Raw genomic sequence first — 20,880 nt, forward strand, 5'->3', positions numbered from 1 at the left:
TGTGTATGTGAGTGTGTGAGTGTATGTGAGTGTATGTGTGTGTATGTGAATGTATGTGAATGTTTGTGAATGTATGTGAGTGTATGTATGTGAGTGTATGTGAATGTACAGTGCCTTGCGAAAGTATTCGGCCCCCTTGAACTTTGCGACCTTTTGCCACATTTCAGGCTTCAAACATAAAGATATAAAACTGTATTTTTTTGTGAAGAATCAACAACAAGTGGGAAACAATCATGAAGTGGAACGACATTTATTGGATATTTCAAACTTTCTTAACAAATCAAAAACGGAAAAATTGGGCGTGCAAAATTATTCAGCCCCCTTAAGTTAATACTTTGTAGCGCCACCTTTTGCTGCGATTACAGCTGTAAGTCGCTTGGGGTATGTCTCTATCAGTTTTGCACATCGATAGACTGACATTTTTTCCCATTCCTCCTTGCAAAACAGCTTGAGCTCAGTGAGGTTGGAGGGAGAGCATTTGTGAACAGCAGTTTTCAGGTCTTTCCACAGATTCTCGATTGGATTCAGGTCTGGACTTTGACTTGGCCATTCTAACACCTGGATATGTTTATTTTTGAACCATTCCATTGTAGATTTTGCTTTATGTTTTGGATCATTGTCTTGTTGGAAGACAAATCTCCATCCCAGTCTCAGGTCTTTTGCAGACTCCATCAGGTTTTCTTCCAGAATGGTCCTGTATTTGTCTCCATCCATCTTCCCATCAATTTTAACCATCTTCCCTGTCCCTGCTGAAGAAAAGCAGGCCCAAACCATGATGCTGCCACCACCATGTTTGACAGTGGGGATGGTGTGTTCAGGGTGATGAGCTGTGTTGCTTTAGCGCCAAACATAACGTTTTGCATTGTTGCCAAAAAGTTCAATTTTGGTTTCATCTGACCAGAGCACCTTCTTCCACATGTTTGGTGTGTCTCCCAGGTGGCTTGTGGCAAACTTTAAACGACACTTTTTATGGATATCTTTAAGAAATGGCTTTCTTCTTGCCACTCTTCCATAAAGGCCAGATTTGTGCAATATACGACTGATTGTTGTCCTATGGACAGAGTCTCCCACCTCAGCTGTAGATCTCTGCAGTTCATCCAGAGTGATCATGGGCCTCTTGGCTGCATGTCTGATCAGTCTTCTCCTTGTATGAGCTGAAAGTTTAGAGGGACGGCCAGGTCTTGGTCGATTTGCAGTGGTCTGATACTCCTTCCATTTCAATATTATCGCTTGCACAGTGCTCCTTGGGATGTTTAAAGCTTGGGAAATCTTTTTGTATCCAAATCCGTCTTTAAACTTCTTCACAACAGTATCTCGGACCTGCCTGGTGTGTTCCTTGTTCTTCATGATGCTCTCTGCGCTTTTAACAGACCTCTGAGACTATCACAGTGCAGGTGCATTTATACGGAGACTTGATTACACACAGGTGGATTGTATTTATCATCATTAGTCATTTAGGTCAACATTGGATCATTCAGAGATCCTCACTGAACTTCTGGAGAGAGTTTGCTGCACTGAAAGTAAAGGGGCTGAATAATTTTGCACGCCCAATTTTTCAGTTTTTGATTTGTTAAAAAAGTTTGAAATATCCAATAAATGTCGTTCCACTTCATGATTGTGTCCCACTTGTTGTTGATTCTTCACAAAAAAATATTTTATAGTTTTATATCTTTATGTTTGAAGCCTGAAATGTGGCAAAAGGTCGCAAAGTTCAAGGGGGGCGAATACTTTCGCAAGGCACTGTATTTGAGTGCATGTGTATGTATGTGAATGTATGTGTGTGTATGTCAGTGTATGTCAGTGTGTGTGAATGTGAGTGGAGTGGAAAGAGGAGTGAGGAAAGGGGGCCAAGGAAAAGCACAGGACGCCTGGTTCTCTTTGGAGGATCTACACGCCCACTTCACATTCTCCTGGACCACTAGGCGCCTGACGTTTACAACAGAGAAAGAGACGCAGGGAGGCAGAGGGAGAGAGGAGAGATGGTGGGAGGGAGAGAAAGAGATGGTTGGAGGGAGGGAGAGGGAGAGAGGAGAGAGAGATGGTGGGAGGGAGAGGGAGAGAAAGAGATGGTGGGAGGGAGAGAAAGAGATGGTTGGAGGGAGGGAGAGGGAGAGAAAGAGATGGTGGGAGGGAGAGGGAGAGAAAGAGATGGTGGGAGGGAGAGAAAGAGATGGTTGGAGGGAGGAGAGGAGAGAGGAGAGAGAGATGGTGGGAGGGAGAGGGAGAGAAAGAGATGGTTGGAGGGAGGGAGAGGGAGAGAAAGAGATGGTTGAGAAAGAGATGGTTGGAGGGAGGGAGAGGGAGAGAGGAGAGAGAGATGGTGGGAGGGAGAGGGAGAGAAAGAGATGGTGGGAGGGAGAGAAAGAGATGGTTGGAGGGAGGGAGAGGGAGAGAAAGAGATGGTGGGAGGGAGAGGAGAGAGAGATGGTGGGAGGGAGAGAAAGAGATGGTTGGAGGGAGGGAGAGGGAGAGAGGAGAGAGAGATGGTGGGAGGGAGAGGGAGAGAAAGAGATGGTTGGAGGGAGGGAGAGGGAGAGGGAGAGAAAGAGATGGTTGGAGGGAGGGAGAGGGAGAGGGAGAGAAAGAGATGGTGGGAGGGAGAGGGAGAGAAAGAGATGGTGGGAGGGAGAGAGAGAGAAAGAGATGGTGGGAGGGAGAGAGGAGAGAAAGAGATGGTGGGAGGGAGAGAGGAGAGAAAGAGATGGTGGGAGGGAGAGAGGAGAGAAAGAGATGGTGGAGGGAGAGAGGAGAGATGGTTGGAGGGAGGGAGAGGGAGAGAAAGAGATGGTGGGAGGGAGAGGGAGAGAAAGAGATGGTGGGAGGGAGAGAAAGAGATGGTTGGAGGGAGGGAGAGGGAGAGAGGAGAGAGAGATGGTGGGAGGAGAGGGAGAGAAAGAGATGGTTGGAGGGAGGGAGAGGGAGAGGGAGAGAAAGAGATGGTTGAGAAAGAGATGGTTGGAGGGAGGGAGAGGGAGAGAGGAGAGAGAGATGGTGGGAGGGAGAGGGAGAGAAAGAGATGGTGGGAGGGAGAGAAAGAGATGGTTGGAGGGAGGGAGAGGGAGAGAAAGAGATGGTGGGAGGGAGAGGGAGAGAAAGAGATGGTGGGAGGGAGAGAAAGAGATGGTTGGAGGGAGGGAGAGGGAGAGAGGAGAGAGAGATGGTGGGAGGGAGAGGGAGAGAAAGAGATGGTTGGAGGGAGGGAGAGGGAGAGGGAGAGAAAGAGATGGTGGGAGGGAGAGGGAGAGAAAGAGATGGTGGGAGGGAGAGAGGAGAGAAAGAGATGGTGGGAGGGAGAGAGGAGAGAAAGAGATGGTGGGAGGGAGAGAGGAGAGAAAGAGATGGTGGGAGGGAGAGAGGAGAGAAAGAGATGGTGGGAGGGAGAGAGGAGAGAAAGAGATGGTGGGAGGGAGAGAGGAGAGAAAGAGATGGTGGGAGGGAGAGAGGAGAGAAAGAGATGGTGGGAGGGAGAGAGGAGAGAAAGAGATGGTGGGAGGGAGAGAGGAGAGAAAGAGATGGTGGGAGGGAGAGAGGAGAGAAAGAGATGGTGGGAGGGAGAGAGGAGAGAAAGATGGTGGGAGGGAGAGAGGAGAGAAAGAGATGGTGGGAGGGAGAGAGGAGAGAAAGATGGTGGGAGGGAGAGAGGAGAGAAAGAGATGGTGGGAGGGAGAGAGGAGAGAAAGAGATGGTGGGAGGGAGAGAGGAGAGAAAGAGATGGTGGGAGGGAGAGAGGAGAGAAAGAGATGGTGGGATGGAGAGGGAGAGAAAGAGATGGTGGGGGAGAGGGAGAGAAAGAGATGGTGGGATGGAGAGGGAGAGAAAGAGATGGTGGAGGGAGAGAGGAGAGAAAGAGATGGTGGGAGGGAGAGGGAGAGAAAGAGATGGTGGGAGGGAGAGGGAGAGAAAGAGATGGTGGGGGGAGAGGGAGAGAAAGAGATGGTGGGAGGGGAGGGAGAGAAAGAGATGGTGGAGGGAGAGGGAGAGAGGAGAGAAAGAGATGGTGGGAGGGAGAGGGAGATGGCGGGAAGGAGAGCGAGACAGAGGAGAGAAAGAGATGGTGGGAGTGAGAGGGAGAGAGAGATGGTGAGAGGGAGAGGGAGAGAAAGAGATGGCGGGAAGGAAAGGAGGGAGAGCGAGAGAAAGAGATGGTGGGAGGGAGAGAGGAGAGAAAGAGATGGTGGGAGGGAGAGAGGAGAGAAAGAGATGGTGGGAGGGGGAGAGGAGAGAAAGAGATGGTGGGATGGAGAGGGAGAGAAAGAGATGGTGGGGGAGAGGGAGAGAAAGAGATGGTGGGATGGAGAGGGAGAGAAAGAGATGGTGGGAGGGAGAGAGGAGAGAAAGAGATGGTGGGAGGGAGAGGGAGAGAAAGAGATGGTGGGATGGAGAGGGAGAGAAAGAGATGGTGGGGGGGAGAGGGAGAGAAAGAGATGGTGGGAGGGAGAGGGAGAGAAAGAGATGGTGGGAGGGAGAGGGAGAGAAAGAGATGGTGGGAGGGAGAGGGAGAGAGGAGAGAAAGAGATGGTGGGAGGGAGAGGGAGATGGCGGGAAGGAGAGCGAGACAGAGGAGAGAAAGAGATGGTGGGAGTGAGAGGGAGAGAGAGATGGTGAGAGGGAGAGGGAGAGAAAGAGATGGCGGGAAGGAAAGCGAGGGAGAGCGAGAGAAAGAGATGGTGGGAGGGAGAGTGAGAGAGAGGAGAAAAAGAGATGGTGGGAGGGAGAGCGAGATGGCGGGAGGGAGAAGGAGAGAGAGAAAGAGATGGCGGGAGAGAGAGAGAGTCCTCATAATAAGAAAAAGTGAGAGCACTCCAGAGAGAAACAGGAAACATAAAACAGATCTTTCCTTGGCCTTTCTCTTCATTAGGTGTGAAATTGTCCATAGGTTGTCGTCCAAATTACAGAAGTGAATTGAAAATATTTACATTAGTGTGACAGAGGGGTTATGTGCATTGTAGAGAGAGAGAGAGAGAGAGAGAGAGAGACAGAGAGAGAGAGAGACAGAGAGAGAGACAGAGAGAGAGACAGAGAGAGAGAGAGAGAGAGAGAGAGAGAGAGAGAGAGAGGGAGGGAGAGGGAGAGGGGGAGGGAGAGAGACAGAGACAGAGAGAGACAGAGAGAGAGACAGAGAGACACAGAGAGAGAGACACAGGGAGAGAGACAGAGAGAGACAGAGACAGAGAGACACAGAGAGAGACACAGAGAGAGAGAGAGAGAGAGACAGAGACAGAGAGAGAGACAGAGAGAGAGACAGAGAGAGGCCGTGGCATCCGCTGGGTTGCACAGCCTGACATTCTGCCTGGCAAGAAAATGGGCCAGCTAATTAGCAACACGCTATGATGAAGTCCATACCACTGCGTTTCACCGTACCGAGGCCTGGTCAATCATGCTAAAACAGACGTACTGCAACACAAGCCTCACTTTCTCTTCTCTTAATACGAGCATTAAATAGAAAGCCAGCGATATCAGCAGAATGAAGAATGATTCATATGCAGCTGCACCGATCAGTAGCACTGCTAACCTTGAGAAGAAAAAGCAGCGTGTGAGGAATACATTCATTATTCATGTCATTTGCAATAATAGTTCCAATATTTATATTCAAGTTTTAATTCTGGTGCACCTGGGCTTAACGGTATTGGTCCACCATTCGTTGGCACAATGCTTTCTGTAAACTACACAAGAAGGAATAAAAACAAAGCTAACTTCATTTCAAGATTTTGGCACTTAATCAGCCTTCTGGAGGACGTTGTAATACCAGCCTTAAAGGCAAGTGTTAACAATTCTGTCAAGTAAAAAAAAAGGAGCTGAGCACGGTGCTGTTAATGAAAAGCACTAAATATGAAGGAATCCCCAGCCCGCCAGCCCTGTGCTGTCATTTTCCACCAGGGCTTTAAAAGTTAAGGGGGCTTGCGTGTGGCCGGGAGCATGTTTCTGGGTTACGGCTGTGTGAGGGCAAGGCTGAGCCACCTCCGGGACTGGAACTCTGACTCTAGTGCCACACACTCTCTCTATGGAGAAACCAGTTTTAGACTTAAACGATGGCTTCTGCCTGGCCAAGACCAACAGCTCAGCAATCCCCAGTGTCCCATGGTGGCAGTAGTCAGTTACTCACCGACTACGACAGCAGCTTGGTCCAGCTCTACCATGTCCTGTGTGTGTGTGTTACTCACCAACGAGGACCACCAGCCTGTGCTTGGCCCCGCTCTGCCTGCGGTGGGGAGTCACCTCCTCGTAGGTGGCCACGTCAGCCATGTCGTACTGCTCACTCTTCTTACACTCATACATGGACTTGTTGGTCTTCTTGTCTCGCCTGCTGAGGCGGAAACTCCGGCGAAAACCAGCTACAAATCAGAGAGCGAGAAGAGAGAAAGAGAAAAGGAGGGAGAGAAAGCTGAGTCACTGTAAGTGGTAAAGTTGACCGTGTATACAGTACATACAAGTACATTTGCATCTGTACAAAATGCCTGCCGATGCACATTTACGAGCGTTTCAATATCTATCAGGTCTGGCTTTATGTAGAGCAGCCCTTCATATGAAACACATTGAGAGTGATATCTGTGCAGTAGGTAGGAGTAGTGAACACTAAGCCAAACCATTTCCCTGGGCCCTGTCAAAGCTATTGCTCTATATAGGGGATAGGTCGCTAGTTGAGATGCACCTAGATCCAGGGTCGGTGAGTAACAGCCCATAAGGTTCGTATGTAATGTCGTCTGAACACTTTTGTCTTCTAGAGACCATAAAAACATTATTGCCACGTTGTCATTCTCCTCCCAGCCTCAGTTTATGTCATCTAGCTACCTCTTATGTAATTTCTCTCTTAATGTTACAGGACGGGTCTCAAATGGCACCCTATTCCCAATGTAGTGCACTACTTTTGACCAGAGCCCTATAGGCATTATATGGAGAATAGGTTGGCATTATATAGATAATAGGTTGCCATTTAGGATGCAACCATAGATGTGATTCATCTGAGCCTTTTGAACCTGAATGGTCCGTTTTAAGCACATTGACCTCTGACCTCCTGTAACAGGAGGTAAAGAGAGAATCAAAAATGGCAGGTGGGTGGGATGAGTGAAGGCGACTGGCATTTTTTCATGTAATTTACTGCTGCTATGTGAATTTACTGGTAGTTGCTTCATGCTTGTCCAGTTGACACAAGTACCAGTCAAGCGTTTGTCATTCTTCTCAGACTACTTTGGTACAGTAGGTGGTGTGTGTGTGTGAGTGCGTGTGTAAGGAAGTATGTGTGGTGGTTGCATTCCATGGACATGCAGCGCACGATAAACCAATCAAACATGACAAGCGTCATAAATTGACCCAAACAAATGGTCTGGTTTGAATGCACTAAGGCAGTACCAAACAGAAAAACGTATCCCTAATTTGAAGAGCACAGTTTCAGATTTATGACAGATAGTTAAACCAAAATCCGCAATCCGAGGACCGTGGACACTTCGCTAATATCCTGTTCCTGCACACGGCAGAAGGGCTCTCTCTCTCTCTGTTTCTTTTAAACAGTGATGAATGAACCCAGCGTTATGATGCAAGATGGCCAAGATTAAGGCAGCATTAAAATGATACACTGGAGAGAGAGAGAAGCCCTGATCCAATCCTTTAATACTTTCCACAACATAGAGAAACCGCGAGGCGAGCGGCAGGCGAGGCGAGCGCTGTGCAGATGTGCCACGAGAAAGAGAGAGAGTATAGCTACGGTCTCGGGAGTCTGTTCTTTTCCAAACAGTCACTTAATAAGGGACAGGAGATGGAGACCTACGCTGTGTAAGAAATGAAACACGTCAAACATACGGCTTCAGCACAATAACCCATGTGTGATTAGCTAAGGTATTAAGGCATGTCACAATGCGCGTGTGTGTGTGTGAGAGAGAATGTATTTGTGTATATTTCTGAGTGTGTGTGTGTGTGTGTGTGTGTGTGTGTGTGTGTGTGTGAGAGAGTGAGTGAGTGAGTGAGTGAGTGAGTGAGTGAGTGAGTGAGTGAGTGAGTGAGAGAGAGAGAAAGAGAGAACGTGTGTGTGTGTTGAGTGCGTGTGTGAACCCTAGCGTTGGGATATTGTGTTACAGCTAACGTTCAGGGCAGACTGTTCCACTGCGGGCAGGACAGCGCGTTCCGGGTGAGCACTGTGTTGTCTGTGCCACTTCTCCTGCGGTGTTTCCTTCTCATTCAACACCCCCACTGCTCTGACCGAACACCAGCCAGAAAGAACGAGCCGCCTGCTCGCCACAGTGGAAAGGACGCACTGAATAGAATACGCTGCTGCTCGCAACATTACTGTAACAGCAAGCCATGCACAGTGTCATCATTATCAACGGTTAACATCATAGCAGTGCTGTTACTAAGCCATTGCAGGGTGGAAAATATTAACTAAGGTTGTCCTGTTGGGTCCTGGTCTAAAGTAGTGCACTATATAGGAAATAGTGTCTTGGACATTCCAGGGCAGGTTCCGCCACCCCTCTGGATCGCTCTAATACTGTGGTCTGATTAGCGTGATGCTGCAGTACGGGTTGTTCCATTCGATTAGGGGGCCTTTCGGAGCCCAGAAGCCGCCAGCATTTCATTGGCTCTGTCAGAGGGAATCTCTTTGTTTTCCTTCAGGGAGGCAGGTGCACGGCGTTTCATTACCAGGCCCAGCTGCAGCCAGTCAATACACAGCTCTGTTCCTGTTGTTGAAGGGCCCTCCGTAATCCCGGGCCCTTCAACATCACTTCAACCCTTCTAGACAGCTCCATCCAAATAACAGAAAATAAATAACCCCCAACTCCTCTACCCGAGGATAAAGACAAATCAATCAAAGGAGCGAGACAAAACGCACGCACACACGCACAGTGAGCATCATCATCTCCATGGAGACAGAATTAGGCGAGCCCAGAGAGAGGGCTGGAAATCTATTTAACCTGAATTAAATAAATGAATGACTCAACATTCCTGGTCTGAACCCGGACCAGCGTCTCGTTGTCATGTCTGTGTTACTGTTACAGTACAGAGGGGTTGTGTTACTGTACAGAGGGGTTGTGTTACTGTTACAGTACAGAGGGATTGTGTTACCGTACAAAGGGGTTGTGTTACCATACAGATGGGTTGTGTTACTGTTACAGTACAGAGGGGTTGTGTTACTGTTACAGTACAGAGGGCTTGTGTTACTGTTACAGTACAGAGGGGTTGTGTTACTGTTACAGTACAAAGGGGTTGTGTTACTGTTACAGTACAGAGGGGTTGTGTTACTGTTACAGTACAGAGGGGTTGTGTTACTGTTACAGTACAGAGGGGTTGTGTTACTGTTACAGTACAGAGGGGTTGTGTTACTGTTACAGTACAGAGGGGTTGTGTTACTGTTACCGTACAGAGGGGTTGTGTTACTGTTACCGTACAGAGGGGTTGTGTTACTGTTACCGTACAGAGGGGTTGTGTTACTGTTACCGTACAGAGGGGTTGTGTTACTGTACAGAGGGGTTGTGTTACTGTTACAGTACAGAGGGGTTGTGTTACTGTTACCGTACAGAGGGGTTGTGTTACTGTTACCGTACAGAGGGGTTGTGTTACTGTTACCGTACAGAGGGGTTGTGTTACTGTTACAGTACAGAGGGTTGTGTTACTGTTACCGTACAGAGGGGGTTGTGTTACTGTTACAGTACAGAGGGGTTGTGTTACTGTTACAGTACAGAGGGTTGTGTTACAGTTACAGTACAGAGGGGTTGTGTTACTGTTACCGTACAGAGGGGTTGTGTTACTGTTACCGTACAAAGGGGTTGTGTTACTGTTACAGTACAGAGGGGTTGTGTTACTGTTACAGTACAGAGGGGTTGTGTTACTGTTACAGTACAGAGGGGTTGTGTTACTGTTACAGTACAGAGGGGTTGTGTTACTGTTACAGTACAGAGGGGTTGTGTTACAGTTACAGTACAGAGGGGTTGTGTTACTGTTACAGTACAGAGGGGTTGTGTTACTGTTACAGTACAGAGGGGTTGTGTTACTGTTACAGTACAGAGGGGTTGTGTTACTGTTACAGTACAGAGGGGTTGTGTTACTGTTACAGTACAGAGGGGTTGTGTTACTGTTACAGTACAGAGGGGTTGTGTTACTGTTACAGTACAGAGGGGTTGTGTTACTGTTACAGTACAGAGGGCTTGTGTTACAGTACAGAGGGCTTGTGTTACTGTTAGAGCAGGGGAGTGTGTCTGCGTGTGTGGCCGGTCTGTGTGTTACTGTACAGTTCTGATTAACAGTCGGGTTGCCAATAGCTAGGGCCAATAGAAGGCATGCTGGTAAATCAGGAATGTTAGCTATGCATGGCAACAGTGGTCCTAATTATGATGGGGTCGAGCTAAAAAAGACTGTGGTTTTAACTCATTGTTCAGCTGGCTCCTAACCCTTGACCCTGGATGTAATCGTACTCTCTTGTATCCCCCTACCGTGACAAAGAGCTCGGATATGGAGACATTTTCCTTGCTCAGGACACACACACACGCACGTTTTAATGGCGTGCACTTGACCGTGACTGGATAATTGCCAGTCGCCCCTACTACTGTAAGACACACACAATAACGTGTAGACGAACTCAAACCCTTCCATTCCAAGAGAACCTCCAACAGAAAAAGAAGGGGCATATCGAGCCACAGTGTAAACAGTAGAAGACACGCGCTGCCACTACACACACAACTGCCTGGAAGTTGCCAGTGTGCTCCTGCAAGCCCGTTTTCCAGCGTGATAATATCTAACAGCCGTGGTGTAGGACATTCAGCACCCAGGGGCCTTCACAAACAGGGAACTCTAAACAGCTCACTGTGCTGATGTAACATCCTGTGAAACGTTGCTGCGGTGTCTGGAAAAGAAACGGTGCAAAACTGTTGAAACAAAAAAAGAAGGGAAGTTGAATGTACGCAAAAACACACAGGCCTAAGTCAATGTCTTGGTAATGATGGTGTGTCTCATCACATACGACTGGAAGACCGGAGTTCAATCCCAGCATCCATCCTTCCCACTGTCTCTCCCACCTACCCATCTCCACTCTGGTTTCCTAACTATTTAGATCAAGTGTACAAATTCCTTAAAAAAAACAGAAAAGATGTCTCCCATCTGAGCCTGGAGTTTCTAACTGCAGTAGAAGCGCTGGTCGACACTGTGCATATTCCAAATGGCACACTATTCCCTATAATAGTGCACTACTTTGGACCAGAGGCCTATGGCCCTGGTCAAAGGTAGTGCACTACATAGGGAATAGGGTGCCATTTGGGATGCATACACAGTGCCATCCTGGCCCAGCAGAACAAGCCCTCAGTATGAAGACTAACAGAGATGACAACTGGTGAATTATCTCTCCATGGCAACTCTAGATTAAGAGACTATTACCATTACACCCCAGGCCCATATGTGTGGTTTATGGCTGCCACACACACACACACACACACACACACACACACACACACACACACACACACACACACACACACACACACACACACACACACACACACACACGGTGCGGTTTATCACTGCAACACTTAGTGCTGGAAGTGGCCACAGAATGTGGGAGGCATTACCGAGTACCTCCTTTCAGTCATTATGTGATGGTGCTCATTACAACTCCTCGTCTGTTCAAGTCTGTGTCAGAGACACGCTCGACAGGCAGGCAGGGGTAGAGGAGGATGGCTCTACTGCATGTCCCAGTGTGTGTGAGAAGAAGGATCTCCAGTTTCCACACACTCTGCAATATTCCCTCCCACCACAGAACAATGCCCGTACAACAACAAGGACAAATACCAACTCTACCAAGTTCTCCACAAATACCCTGACTAATTCTTCCTGGTTAAATAACGACCTCAGTTACCCGCCTGTTTACTACAGCATGTTATTTATGTCCGTCCATTGTGAGTTGAGAGGTGGACCAAAGGACTGTAGAGAACCAAGGAGGATGGTTCCCGAGGAATGACGCACACTAAAAATAAGAGGAAAAACAGTAACAATGTGGGCCAACATTGTAGCAGCAACACCTCAGGAAAAGTAAAAAGTAAAACCTTTTCCCTGCACTCCCTTCTTCCACCAACAGCTGGGTTCAAATAGGCCTCGGGTCTCTCACGCTGTGTGGTGTGTCTTAGTGCCGCTACGCAGTGGTGTGTGTGGGGGGGACAGATAGACAGGCGTGTGGCCTTCAATGCCCCTCCATGAAAACCCATGTGTGAAAGGCATTATAGGAATCGTGGCTTCCGGACCAGGGATCAGACCGCGTCACGGAAGTACCTGGCTCACAGGCTGACCACATGGTCACTGTACTGACGAGGAAAAGCATATAGCTCTGGGGGGAACAAGGGATCTTTAACAGGTGGAGAGGGTTCTCCCGAGGCATGTGGTATCCGTATCTCACTGCTAGTCCTTCAAACCTCCAACCTCTAGCTCAGGGGAGGCTGCTGAGGGAAGGACGGCTCATATTAATGGCCGGAAAGGAGCTAATGGAATGGTATCTAACACCTGGGAACCATGGGAACCCATTCCACTCCAGCCATTACCACGAGCCCGTTCCTCCCCAATTAATGTGCCACCAACCTCCTGTGCTCTAGCTTTATGGGTAATGGCATTCCCTGTTGTGAGGGGACAGGCAGGCATCCTGGTTAAACCAGACTGAACACTGCGTTTGAAGTGAATGGTAAAAAACATTGCTCTGAGGGGAACAAGGACTATTTAACTGGAGGAGAACGTTTCATACAGTGTGTGGTATCTACTGTACCGGCTGTCCTTCAAACCTCATACCCTGTCGCTGAAGCCCTCCCTTATGGGTTACTGGGTTTCCTGTTGAGAAAGGAAAGGCAGGTAGCCATTGTTTTAAGCAGTATTCACTCTGGCCTAACCAGGATAGCAGGCTGTATGCAGAGAGGGAGAGAGAGAGAGAGAGTTAAACGTTATTTGATGATTAAAAAAGCCTTTTAGGCTGTCTGTGATGTTTGAAATATGTACTGAGAGCGTTTGAGTCCACCGTGGTGAACTCATTATAGTGTTATCTAGGAGGGGGGGGGGACAGAAACACACTCTGGGGCTAGTGTACTCTCCATGGGCTTACTACAGTATGCTAGCTCCAGCATGTGGAAAGTGGTACTCCAACCCAAGTGTTACAGGCTTATACAGTGGAATAGTGCTCAAGTCCCTTGGCTGAGCGACGTGGGTTTGTGTCGAGCGCTATTTGTTTTTCCCCTCCGTCTTATCCCAGAGCTCTTTAGGACTCAGGAATGTCTAGTCTGAACAGAAAACCATGCCTAATTTGTCGTCGCTTGAAAAAATTTAGCGGTTTGAGAAAAAAAACACGAACGCACATCTCGATCTAGCGCTTGTCTTCCACTGCACTTACGCAAAGCGGCCTGGGCTCTCTCTGGTGCTGTGTGTACTGGACGTGTCTGGGCTCTCTCTGGTGCTGTGTGTACTGGACGTGTCTGGGCTCTCTCTGGTGCTGTGTGTACTGGACGTGTCGGGCTCTCTGGTGCTGTGTGTACGTGTCTGGGATCTCTCTGGTGCTGTGTGTCTGTCTGGGATCTCTTTGGTGCTGTGTGTTCCCGGACATGTCTGGGCTCTCTCTGGTGCTGTGTTTACCGGACGTGTCTGGGCTCTCTCTGGTGCTGTGTTTACCGGACGTGTCTGGCTCTCTCTGGTGCTGAGTGTACCGGACGTGTCTGGGCTCTCTCTGGTGCTGAGTGTACCGGACGTGTCTGGGCTCTCTCTGGTGCTGTGTGTACCGGACGTGTCTGGGCTCTCTCTGGTGCTGTGTGTACCGGACGTGTCTGGGCTCTCTCTGGTGCTGTGTGTACTGGACGTGCCGGGCTCTCTCTGGTGCTGTGTGTACTGGACGTGTCTAGGCTCTCTCTGGTGCTGTGTGTACTGGACGTGTCTAGGCTCTCTCTGGTGCTGTGTGTACTGGATGTATCTGGGCTCTCTCTGGTGCTGTGTGTACTGGACATGTCTGGGCTCTCTCTGGTGCCGTGTGTACTGGAAGTGTCTGGGCTCTCTCTGGTGCTGTGTGTACTGGAAGTGTCTGGGCTCTCTCTGGTGCTGTGTGTACTGGATGTGTCTGGGCTCTCTCTGGTGCTGTGTGTACTGGATGTGTCTGGGCTCTCTCTGGTGCTGTGTGTAATGGATGTGTCTGGGCTCTCTCAGCACAGCTAGTGAGTTGGGGGCTGGGAGTGCCAAGAACACTTTCCTGTTATCCTCATCAATCAGCCAGCCCACTCAGACAACAGGGATGCTAGACAACAAACCCAGTGCGAGGGGAGATGCCAAAGTCCACATCCCATCTGGCACCCCATCACTATATATGGTGCACTATTTTTGACCAGGGCCGATTGGGACTCTATTACCTTTATAGTGCTGGGGTCAAAAGTAGTGCACTACATAGGGAATAGAGTGCCATTTGGGACATATACTCTCTTCTCTTACTGGTCAGAATCACAACCAAACCACTGAAATGTACCCCATGGATATTATTAAGTAACATCACCACTGTCTAGAGCACTGTTTCCTAACTCCAGTCCTCCCAACCATATGCAATGTTATTGTATCCCTGGACACCTGATTCAGCCCTGGATGAATTAAATCAGGTATGTTTGTCTGGGGTTACAACACAAATGTGTGCTGTTGGGGGTACTGGAGGACTGAAACCACTGGCCTAGACCAATCACACCTGTCTGTCTGCGTGGCCTCTACCTGCTCAGCCAATCACACCTCTGTCTGTCTGCGTGGCCTCTACCTGCTCAGCCAATCACACCTCTGTCTGTCTGCGTGGCCTCTACCTGCTCAGCCAATCACATCTGTCTGTCTGCATGGCCTCTACCTGCTCAGCCAATCACACCTGTCTGTCTGCATGGCCTCTACCTGCTCAGCCAAGATGTGGGCCCTGGTCAAACAGTGCACTAAATGGATAATAAGGTGCCATTTGGATCGCACTTTGGTCTTATGTTTTGGCTACGACTCACCCTCGAGTAGTGAACCTGTAAACAGATGAAATAAACTTGTTTTCTGGAAATTGAGAATTATTTGGGGGTTTACACACGTCTCCATTTTTCCATAACTCTGTTTTAATTGGATTCTGGGGGTTGACAGCTTTCCCAGCTTTCCCCTGTACTATTTTGTCCTTTCCTCTCCTCTATCCCACCCTCTCCCATCCCTCTATCCAGATGTTTGCTGAGAGGCTTCTCTCTGTGCCTCAGGATCTCTGGGATTAGGGTAGATTACGAGAGCAGCAGAAATGGGACTGTGCCTACTGCCTACGCTTCCAGGTCTCCATCCAGGTATTGTGTGTCTAATCCCAGGGAACTAAGCTACAACGTGTTGATGGATCTAAGGAAAGACACGGGCTACGTCCCAAAATAGGGAATAGGTTGCCAACATATATAGTGCACTACTTTTGACCAGAGCCTTATGGGCCCTGGTCAAAAGTAGTGCACTATATATGGAACAGGGTGCCATTGGGGATAAAACCCATGTCTTGTCTCTCTTTTCTTTCTTCCATCCAGGAAAGGTAAGGAATGAGCCCAGAACGGCCACGGGTCTTAATGATCTCTTTAACGCTCTTCTTCTTCCTCCAGACGGAGCGGTGGTCTCAAAGAGGTGTTTAGGGTGTGGCACGGGGCTTATGGGAAGGCATCTCAGGACATGGTCCTCCTCCTACTTCATTGATTTTTTATTTTATTTCACCTTTATTTAACCAGGTAGGCTAGTTGAGAACAAGTTCTCATTTACAACTGCGACCTGGCCAAGATAAAGCAAAGCAGTGTGAACAGACAACAACACAGATTACACATGGAGTAAACAATAAACAATAAAAGTCAATAACAGTAGAAAAAAAGAGTCTATATACATTGTGTGCAAAAGGCATGAGGAGGTAGGCGAATAATTACAATTTTGCAGATTAACACTGGAGTGATAAATGATCAGATGGTCATGTGCAGGTAGAGATACTGGTGTGCAAAAGAGCATAAAATAAAAGAAATAAAAACAGTATGGGGATGAGGTAGGTAAATTGGGTGGGCTATTTACCAATGGACTATGTACAGCTGCAGCGATCGGTTAGCTGCTCAGATAGCAGATGTTTAAAGTTGGTGAGGGAGATATAAAAGTCTCCAACTTCAGCGATTTTTGCAATTCGTTCCAGGCACAGGCAGCAGAGAACTGGAAGGAAAGGCGGCAAAATGAGGTGTTGGCTTTAGGGATGATCAATGAGATACACCTGCTGGAGCACGTGCTACGGGTGGGTGTTGCCATCGTGACCAGTGAACTGAGATAAGGCGGAGCTTTACCTAGCATGGACTTGTAGATGACCTGGAGTCAGTGGGTCTGGCGACGAATATGTAGCGAGGGCCAGCCGACTAGAGCATACAGGTCGCAGTGGTGGGTGGTTTAACCTCTAGTGACACCCCATCCCGTGAACGGGACCGTTGTCATCATCTGACACTAATTAGCATAACGCAACGGACATAAATCTTCCTAGAAAATCTTCCTATTCATGAAAATCACAAGTGAAATATCTTGGAACACAGCTTAGCCTTTTGTTAATCACCCTGTCATCTCAGATTTTCAAAATATGCTTTAAAGCCAAAGCTAGACAAGCATTTGTGTAAGTTTATCGATAGCCTAGCATAGCATTATGCCTTGCTAGCAGCAGGCAACCTTGTCACGAAAATCAGAAAAGCAATCCAATTAAATCGTTTACCTTTGATGAACTTCGGATGTTTTCACTCACGAGACTCCCAGGTAGATAGCCAAAGTTCATTTTTTCCCAAAGATTATTGTAGGCGAAATAGCTCTGTTTGTTCTTCACGTTTGGCTGAGAAATCGACCGGAAATTGTGGTCATGACAACGCCGAAAAATATTCCAAATTAGCTCCATAATATCGACAGAAACATGGCAAACGTTGTTTATAATCAATCCTCAAGGTGTTTTTCAAATATCTATTCGATAATATATCAACCGGGACAATTGGTTTCTCAATGGCGGTTAAATCTCTGAATTTTTGGTTGAATTTTTTTGAATCCTAAGCCAGGATTCAGACACAGCAAGGACATCAGGGTTGGCAGAGTGTGCTACAGCAGTGAGTAAAACAAACTTAGGGAGGAGGCTTCTGATGTTGACATGCATGAAACTAAGGCTTTTTCGATCACAGAAGTCAACAAATGAGGGTGCCTGGGGACATGCAGGGCCTGGGTTTACCTCCACTCACCCGCGGAACAGAGGATGAGTAGTATGAGGGTGCGGATAAAGGCTATCAAAACTGGTCGCCTAGAGCGTTGGGGACAAAGAATAAAAAGGAGCAGATTTCTGGGCATGGTAGAATATATTCAGGGTATAATGCGCAGACAGGGGTATGGTGGGGTGCGGGTACAGCGGAGGTAAGCCCAGGCCCTGGGTGATGACATGCTGGTTGTAATGGGTGAGGTCACCGCATGTGTGTTAGGTGGGACAAAGGAGGTATCAGAGGTATGAAGAGTGGAACTAGGGGCTCCATTGTAAACTAAAACAATGATAACTAACCTGAACAACAGTATACACGGCATATTGACATTTGAGAGAGACATACAGCGAGGCATAAAGTAATCGCAGGTGTTGATTGGGAGAGCTAGCTAAAACAACAGGTGAGACAACAACAGCTAATCAGCTAACACAACAACAGCAGGTAAAATGGCGATGACTAGGCAGAGAGGGTTGGATTAACTACACACAGAGCCGGAGTTCGCGGCTGGGGCCGACAGATAAAACACAAATAAACAGAATGGAGTACCGTGATTAATGGACAGTCCAGCAGGCATCAGCTATGTAGCCAAGTGATCATAGTGTCCAGAGGGCAGCAGTAGATGGAACAGGGAACCCGCCACTACGTTAGCAGGCGACAAGGCGTTTAAAGTTAGTAGCCCTCCGACGGAGGCCGGTTGAAGGCACCGCGGATGGAGTATTCGTCGGCAGACCAGACGTGGTGGTGCGGCGGGGCGCCGTGTCGACAGAGAATCCAAGCCAGATGGCGAAAGAGGTATTGTAGAATTTAGTTTGCTGACCGGGAGATGCGCCTGGCTCACGGCTAACTGATGCTAGCTTCGTGGCAGTGGCGTTAGCCACTATAGACAATCGGTAGCAGCGGTGATCCGATGCCAAGGTCCAGAGTTTACAGCAAGGATCCGGTGGAGTATCGGGCTCAAGCCGTGTATGAGTGGGGTTCGGGTGAACAGCTGAGTAGGCCGGGAGGTGGGCCTTAGGGATAGCTTTGGTACTGGGTGCCACGGTGAGCTAGCAAGCTGCAAGCTAGCTAGCTGCAAGCTAGCTGTGAAGATCAGAAGTAGTGGTCCAGGGATTACGGCAGGAATCCGGCGTTGTTGTGGAGAGACAGTCCGATACTAGCAGACTGGCGAGTATTATCCAGGCTAAGAACAGGGCTGGTATCTGTGCAGAAGGATGAAAGCCACTAGCAGTGGCTAACAATGACTGAATAGCTAATTAGCTGGTTAGCTTCTAAAGGTTCTTGAATGTGTTCTAAAATAAAAAATAATAGCGATACCGTATCACATTGGGTGAGGCAGGTTACCGGAAGGTATAATCGAATAAAAAAATCGAAAAGAGATTTTATAAGGACACTTATAAGAAATCCCGCTACGACCTCCGACGAGACAGGTCGGCTCTGACGCTTGTCGGATGTGGCAAGGCTTGCACACGGATTACAAAGGAAAACCCAGCTGTGAGCTGCCCAGTGATGTCTACCAGACAAGCTTGATTCCTTCTATTCCTTCCTTATAGTTTCGTCCTCCTCTGGGTACATTGACTTAAATGCAAAACCTAGGAGGCTCATGGTTCTCACACTCCCTTCCATAGACTTACACAGTAATTATGAACCCATCAGAGCTCTTGCAGCATGAACTGACATGTTGTCCACCCAATCAAAGGGTCAGAGAATGACTCTAGTGAAAGTAGAAGTAGAAGCTATAGCTAGCTAGCATTGCAGTGCATAACATGTGGTGAGTAGTTGACTCAAAGAGAGAAAGACAATAGTTGAACAGTTCTTAAATTAATTTATTCAACAATGAAAGAGTAGCAAGAGAGATATTGTTGTATTTGTTTTTCACTTAGCTTGTGAAAGCAGCTAGCTAGTTTAGCCTACCCAAACACACGACTCAAACCGAGAGGGATGCTATGTTAGCTAGATGGCTATGGTTATCCAATACGGAATTCTTCCAAGTCAAGGTAAGCTTTTGGTTATATAAACCTATTTCCTTCTAAACTTCTTGCTGACTGTACTGAATGATTGTAGCGGGTTTACTAAAGCTTTAGTTCTAGCAGCTTTGTTGACTATGTCATTATGGTGACAACAATGTAGGCTGTGTGCAGCAGTTAGCTGTTATGATATGAAGGTTTGTGTTGTGCACTGAAGACCACGAGCGAAGGGAATAGGTGAGAGGAGGAGAGCGTGTAGATGTAAGAAGTAATTACACAATGATCAAAGGAGTTATGCTGGTTGGATGTGGCTGATATGAAAGTGAACTGTGTTTGATCAGGGGTGCATTCATTCTGCGATTCTGTTGATTGTACAAAGCGACATTGGACGTGTCAATGTCTGTTACTCAAATATCTCAAGACCTGTGCATCTACGCTGTAAACTTTCATTCATAGGTTAGGTTGTAGCAACCTCATGATGGGTAGAGGAAAAGATGTTGTATCATGTAGTAGCCTAAACCTATCGATGTTACATTGGTCTGAGTGAATAGAATATGAATGCTGTAATAGAAATAATGCTGTAATAGAAATAAGAAAAATCGTCCTCCATCTTAAACGGCACCGAACGCCAAACGGCACTCGTACCCCTGCACATGGACTCAGTACTGGTACTCCGTGTATATAGCCAAGTTATCTTGACTCATTGTGTATTTATTCCTAGTATTATTACTATTCTCGTCTTTATCTCAGCATTGTTGGAAAGGGCCCGGAAGTAAGCATTTCACTGTTAGTCTCCATCTGTTGTTTACGAAGCATGTGACAAGTCTCAAAAGGCACTCTATTCCCTATATAGTGTACTTCTTTTGACCAGAGCACTATTCTACAGTCTCCTGGCTCTATACTATAGAGGCATCTCACAGGAATACAGCTTGCCCCAAGGACCATTCTTTGAAACTTGAGGACTCAGACGTTCCATCACTGACCGACAAGAGGTACGGAGGCATTACAAACAGCCCAAAGAAGAACAAGACAACCCACTTCTCTGCCCCCTCTTTACCCAACTCAAGCTCCCAATTCAACCTTAATGGCATTGAAAAAGCATCTGTATTCTAGGATTTCTTAGCCATTAGGCCTGTCCAACTTTAAGTCATACAACAGCCTGAAATGTAATGCAATGTGCAACGACTGTTGAGACGCTTGTCGAGAATATATTATTATTTTAGGAGTCTTTTTTTCTCTTCAAAACATCTTTTGTTTCAGAAAACCGGTGCTTCAGTGTACTAGGACATAGAAAACAAGTTAAACTGCACTGGGACCAGCAATGGAGGTTGTTCAGGTCAGAGAGGAAGAGGAGAAGTTAAGGTCGCCGACCTCATAAGGGCACTGCGACAACACGGGCAAACAGAGTCTGCGCCCCAAATGGCACCTTGTTCCCTATATAGTGCACTACTTTTGACTAGACCCCTATGGGCCACGGTAAAAAGTAGTGCACTATACAGGGGATAGGGTGTCATTTGGAACACAATCAATGAAGTCGAAAATAGCCCAGTGTTTGAAAGGTCATCCTTATAGAATTCCCTAATTGAGCTTGGCAGACACAACTCAGTCTTTACTTCTAAACTCAATGTGCACTGGATCTCCTGTGAAATCAACTGGTCTAAATGGATTAGTGTGCTGTGGAGTGTCCAGAGTCTAGACCGCCTCAT

The 20,880-nt window shown here is 47.7% G+C and overlaps 1 protein-coding gene across 4 annotated transcripts in view; it reads right to left on the reverse strand.

The window, feature by feature from the left end:
* Positions 1 to 20,880, reverse strand: part of LOC112216522 (MAGUK p55 subfamily member 7-like) — a 291,219-nt gene that overhangs the window by 44,182 nt on the left and 226,157 nt on the right. For all 4 annotated transcript variants that reach the window (XM_042299106.1, XM_042299107.1, XM_042299104.1 and 1 more), the window contains one exon: positions 6,162 to 6,332. In XM_042299106.1, coding sequence (XP_042155040.1) covers positions 6,162 to 6,332 — 171 coding nt within the window. The remainder of the gene's footprint in view (positions 1 to 6,161; positions 6,333 to 20,880) is intronic.

Source organism: Oncorhynchus tshawytscha, linkage group LG16 (assembly GCF_018296145.1).
Source record: "Oncorhynchus tshawytscha isolate Ot180627B linkage group LG16, Otsh_v2.0, whole genome shotgun sequence".
Classification (NCBI taxonomy): Eukaryota; Metazoa; Chordata; class Actinopteri; order Salmoniformes; family Salmonidae; genus Oncorhynchus; species Oncorhynchus tshawytscha.